The sequence below is a fragment of the Armigeres subalbatus genome, chromosome 3 (genome assembly GCF_024139115.2).
Source record: "Armigeres subalbatus isolate Guangzhou_Male chromosome 3, GZ_Asu_2, whole genome shotgun sequence".
NCBI lineage: Eukaryota > Metazoa > Arthropoda > Insecta > Diptera > Culicidae > Armigeres > Armigeres subalbatus.
The window spans coordinates 155,207,656-155,213,817 of NC_085141.1; the positions used below are offsets into that span (position 1 = coordinate 155,207,656).

At 38.5% G+C, this 6,162-nt stretch overlaps 1 protein-coding gene across 1 annotated transcript in view; it reads right to left on the reverse strand.

Annotated features, from left to right (window-relative positions):
* LOC134225133 (mucin-2) overlaps nucleotides 1–4,998 on the reverse strand; it is a 287,374-nt gene extending 282,376 nt beyond the window's left edge. Inside the window, exon 1 of the mRNA XM_062704951.1 lies at nucleotides 4,046–4,998. Coding sequence (XP_062560935.1) covers nucleotides 4,046–4,136 — 91 coding nt within the window. The 5' untranslated portion in view covers nucleotides 4,137–4,998. The remainder of the gene's footprint in view (nucleotides 1–4,045) is intronic.
* Nucleotides 4,999–6,162: the final 1,164 nt, after the last annotated feature.

Here is a 6,162-nt window from a genome sequence, read left to right on the forward strand (position 1 = left end):
GACGGCAGGAATTTTATCTGGACCAGGATTGGAGGAACTTTTAGGCCGTGCACAAGCTGCTTCGATGGCGTTGCAGGTGATGTCTGGATAAGAACCAACAGCAGCACGTTGAGGTACTTTTGAAGCAGCATCTTACACTTGTTGATCCTCTACTTGCTCATCAACGAAAACAGACGCAAACTTTTCGCGAAACAGTTGACATACTGCTGGCAATGTAGAAGCTAGTTTCTCGTTCAAATACATTGTAGACGGAAAACCTTTTTCTTTCTGTTGTTCATCGATGTAGGACCAGAACTTTTTAGGATTATTCTTCAAGCTACACTGGATCCGGTGTAAATAAGCATGGTAGAGCTCCTTATTAAGGCGTTTATACTTATTGTTGCAGATGTGATAATACGATTTTGTTAAATGGTTATGATACTTGGTATGCCTTCTAAGTGCGGACCTTTTAAGAAAGTTTAGTTTTTTAAGAGTTTTGTTTTTTTTTTCAGTGTCCAAATTCAGAAACAACGTGTTCCAGTCGATAGATTCTAGATAATCGTTCATTTTCGAGAAGTCCATTGTCCAAAATTTATAGCGAGTGTGCATACTGACTGGAATGAATTTATGCGAAGCGTTCTTAGTAATGTGTAATTGTAATGATGGATGATGCCGAACGTGCTTAGCAAGTGAAGCAGTAGCTTCGGTAATAGAAACATCCTGACAGAGTTGATGTAGGCTGACCATACGTACTGTATTTAACGGGACAATTCCGGTTTTAGACCTTATTGTGCTGTCCCATTGTTATCTAAAAAATCCTCAATTCGTCCCGTTTTTCCATCGATTCTTCCAAACAGCTCCAAAATATTATTCAAACAAGTTCAATATTTTAGGTAGGAATATAAAATCAAACACATCAAGGGTTTTCTTTGCGTGTCTTTATTAGAGAGATTTGCAAACCTCGGATGGCTCCTCTCTCAACAAAGAAAGTGGACGAAACGCATAAAGATGCGTGAGATGTTATGTTATTAGTGTTGCTTTTAAAAGAATGCTATCTATGCCGTTTTGTATTTTCCATTGATCGACTTTTCTCAAGGTTTTTAACACTTAATGACAGCAGGTGCTTCTCCAGAAGATATTTTCATACAGTTTCATTTTCATGATTTTTTGCCTTTCTCGTACAACAAAGTTGTACCGAAAGGCTATCATTTCACTCCAAAATCGAACTTTTTATAGAAGTCTCGGAGACCCATGATGTTATATACCAATCGACTCAGCTCGTCGAACTGAACAAATGTCTGTCTGTCCGTGTGTATGTGTGTGTGTGTGTGCACGAAAACCGAAAAACATTAGCCACTTTTTCATAAAGTAATATTTATCCGATTTTCTCGCAACAAGTTGCATTCGACAGGGGACAAAGCCTTGTTGATCACTATTGAATTTGATAACGATCGACTATTGCGTTTAAAAGTTATTAAGAAAATGGAATCGAAATAAAAAGTGCCATATAAGGTTGGTGTCTTGGCTAAATGCGAGAAAGGCAGTATCACCACTCGGTGAATTAAGTTGGGTTTTTCTGTTTATTACGGAGACATTAAAATTTGGCCAGTACAATACAATACAATAAAATCAATCGCAGGGGCGGACATTCTAATTTTCAAATTAAGTTCATTTACTATTATTCTTTTTGAATTTTATGAAGAAGGTAATACATTTTTTTTCAAATCTGCATTACCACATATTTTTGCATCATTTGATTCTTTTCGAAACATTAAGAATCAGTCTTTTTGAATAATTCGAAATAATCCACTGTAAAAAACGATGGCATGAACAAAATCAAGTTTAAGGCAGTTTCAAACCGAGAGAAAATTTGGTCGAATTAAATGTTAGATTCAAAGTCCTCACGTACTTTAAGGCTAGTTTACACATCAGGAGATTATCTGCAAATTTCGCTTCCATGTGTGTGGACGGAATTTATGGCAATCCATTATGAAAAATTGGCAATTCGGCGGAGACCTCCGAGAGTCCGAGCTGTAAACCAGACTGTAAATTGGACAGGATTTTTCTTACTTTTCGCGACGAAATTGCATGAGTCCCGCTTTTTTTTGGAGCACATGGGAACGAAATCAATAGACAAGATTCCCGAGGGGAATTCAGCGTCATCTAAGTCAAAAGGATTGTGAATTGATTAGATTTGACATTTATTCTCATGCGTCGTATTCGTCGAAATAATTAAAATTACATTTTATTAATGCTCTTTCCTTGTTGAGATTCTTGTTATATTCTTATCCGCATATTTTTTCCCACTTATGTAAAAAAAAACAAACCTTCTGATTTTGTCACATGCCCTAATTTATCATTCTAAACTTCACCAGGGGTAATAAAATCGGGATATTACTGTATAACCCTAGCCTTCTATAAATAGTTCGTTCTCGGAGTGAAATGATAGCCTTTCGGTACAACCCTCTCTTCCAGAACGGGAAAAAGTCTCGAATCACCCCAAAACATATATTTTGTCTTCAAAAAACTGCAAATGTCAAATTTGGCTCCATTTGCTTGATTATTTCCTGAGTTATGTAGAAATTACATACGAGGAGAGATCTTGAACTATCTTAAGAACCTTCCCCGGCCCGAAAAACCTCATTATGAAAATTTTCACGCCGATCGGTTTAGTAGTGTCATTTTTGTCTATAAGTATGACTTATAACCCTAAGAAGCTCGCCTTAGTAATAATACCAAAGAGTTTTTTTTATATTCAAAATATTTCAATCCCATTTATTCTAAATAAATTCGTGAGTAAAGAAGCATCGTCTTCGGATGGATACATGCCGACAAAAAACATTGAATGGGATGATTTCTGTACCAGATTCATCAACATTTGAATCCCCAATAAGCATGACATCATCGAAACATGTCCCCAGAACTGGAATATGACTATTGAAGCTATTCTACTGAAGAAAGTATACGTGGCATGCTCCGAACAAACTGCAGTAAAATCCCAATATTTCAATATTATTGCTAAGCGAGACCGTTGGCCGGAATCACAATAATATTTTAAAAGTACAGTCGCGATTCGCTGGTTAGGCCACGACCTCGACCCAACTAACGAATTCGGTTTTTTAGTTGGGCCAATTGACAGCCATTTGAACACGTGTATTTCGACTTGAACATCACAAATGATGTACGGTTGCTTTTTAGTTGGGCCATGGTCCAACCAGCGGAGGCCCAACTAAAAAGTGACCCAAGTATTAAAATCCCAACCAGCGAATCCCGACTGTATTATCAGACGATCAATGCACTGTCTCAAACATCACAAAATGTCGCGATGATTGAAATACCCAATATGGATTTAGAAAAATCCTGAAATTGTATGAGGCCTCTTATATCATAGTTCTTCTTTTCTGATTCTTCCCAGAGTAGATCTATAAAAGTAACACTCATAGTCCCGTCCCAATCCCTATCCCATGCATGGCTAGCGTTCTTTAGCAATAAAGAAGCTGTAGGAATTTTTATTTAAAGACTTTGGACCAACGATAAGGATGGTTGTCAAATAGCGCTGCTCCAAATGTCAATAACCTATTAGTATTAACATATTTTAGTTAGAATAATAAAAATTATTGTTCTTCGAAAATTATATACCACTGCTTATGAACGTATTGTGATAGATAAAAGAACAGAACTGCCATTTCTCCCTAGACGGATTACTTCCATTTGCATAATCTCCTAACCACACCTCATCATCATTATGGATGTCCCAATTACCGTCGACTAACATCCCAACAAATGTTTGATTGAAGACGGGTTCGCCGCTCCCAAACAATGCATGACTTCAACACTTCGCTTTGATGCAATCCAATCCAGGCTGTGCCGGTTTCGGTGGTTAGATAAAGTAGCTTTCGATGTGTGTTGCTCGCGCAACTGTCACGCGAACCTATGAGATAACCCTTTCCATGACCTCTCTTTCTTCACGATTTGTCGGCTGCAAGCCACTTTGGGTGAGAAATAACAAGACATGAGGGAACCATCAAAATAGAAAATACATTCAACACCAGCTAAAAGTACTTACTTTGCTGCGCCGACGATTGCTGCAGCAGAAATCCAACATTCAGCAACAGTATGAATATGTATGCAACCGATTTGCATTCATTGTGCCCCATCTTGGCTGTTTTGCTTTTCTTCACCACACGTCAAAGGAACTCGCTGCAGCAGATGCAGTCTGCATACAATGTTTGGCTTCTTCTGCTTTTGTGCACTTGCTCGATAATGACTTTGACTAATTTACGCTTCCCCTAATGCCTATCTACAATTGCACGATTTGCTAACACGTCATTAGAAGCTTGATTTTCGCAGCATCTCTTTTTCAGTTGCAGATTTCAGATAACGGCAAGCCGAACAAAAAATAACGAAGAAAACCCCTTTCATGAAATTGATCGCTAATTTCACATTATTCATCAAATTTTGCCAGCCACACTCAAATCAATTGCACAATATCGATTTCACCAACTTCTTCTGATACAGTCGTTGTGCAGCTCGCCCAGTTTTCAATTTTCTGCCCCTTTCGACGGCTCTGGGCTCCAAGCTCTCAAGCTCACGGCACTGTCATATCCAAGCCACACCGAAGCGACACGTTCGAGAGCATGCAATGAAGTCAGATTGCAAAAGTTGGCCCAACTTCTCCCTCGGCTCCGAATTTCCTTCTTCTTGAATAGCAGCACACAAATCCCAACAATCCTGCCTGTCCAGCTCTATGAACAGCTGATAGCCCCTATTAACGAATTCCGCCCGACCGGATGAATCTCTTCCCGCAATACCCCAAACAATGATATTGCACAACACTTTTAAGATCTCCTGTGGAACCGAAACAACAAAAAACACATCAACCTTTAAAAGGCTCGTCGCTTATTCGCTCGTTGAAGTCTCTCCCCGAACAGCAAGTCTGAAGTCAGAGAGCGCCCAAAAAGCGTCCGTAGTGAAGTCGCGCGCGCACAGTAAACCCGTCCCCGATCTCAACGGTTCGAGTGAAACTTCTGAACTGAGGAAGTGGAGTTTCTTGGAGGCCCCCATTCCATTCGTGGATCAACACAGCCAATGCTCCACTCACTCACCGTGCATGCACTGTACCACACATACCAGTTCACCGCACGCTCGACACAAGACGCGCACGAGGCCCATAAGACAGGGGAGGTGAACACAACTTGCGCAAACTTAAAAGTTACAGTTTAATACAATACAGAGGAAAACATAATGAAAAAATTAACGTAAAACGTAAAACTTGAGATGTGGAGATTCTCGCTATTCTGCACTGAAATGGTCCTCTTCCTATCAAGTTTACTTACAACTGGCAAGCAATATGACATTTCACATCAAATATTTTATACATTTAGGCTAAATCATTCATTATATTACTATTATAACGGCGTTCCATGCATGAATTTTCTCGTAAATTTCAGTGAATGTTTGTATCTGTCTAGATCAAGATTACCACTAACAAATATCAAATAATTTTGATTGACAAATGTCTTAATAACAGGCGCAACGATTTTCATGACTGAGTAATTTTTAATTTCCTTCAATCACGTACCGTAGGGGACCGAAATCCGTCCACCTTGTGATGTACCAATAAATTAAAGGGGATTGAAGGTTTAATTTACAAATAATTTATCTTATCCTGTCCATATACATGACAGTAAGCTTTTAGGCCATTGAGAAGGAAAGTAGGCTTTGAAATTAAAAACAGCACAAATCAAAAACAAATCGCAATCCACCAAACGCGGATTTTTTGGCGCCATTTGTTTGCATGTAGAAAATAGGGGAAAATACCTATTCTTTATTCTTGGCAGTCTAAGACATTCGCCAAATTGAATGATAAAAATAATGAATAATTACACTAAAACACAGGTCCAGTTTAACTGGTATACATTTGTATGCTCTTTCTTTGATGGTTGGTGTTCACTAAATATAGCAGCTTTTACCACAAACTCAGTAAATTTAATATAAAGTAACAGGTTAACGTTTCTTCTGTTGGCATAGCAATTTCTATTATCAGCAATGAGCAATGAAATTCATTCATATTAATCGGCCGCACGCTCATCTCGCTTCACTCAATTTTGGAACAAACTTTATTGTTTATCAAAACTGGTTTAAAGCAAAACATGAATTTTTAGCCTTGGCATCAATTTTATG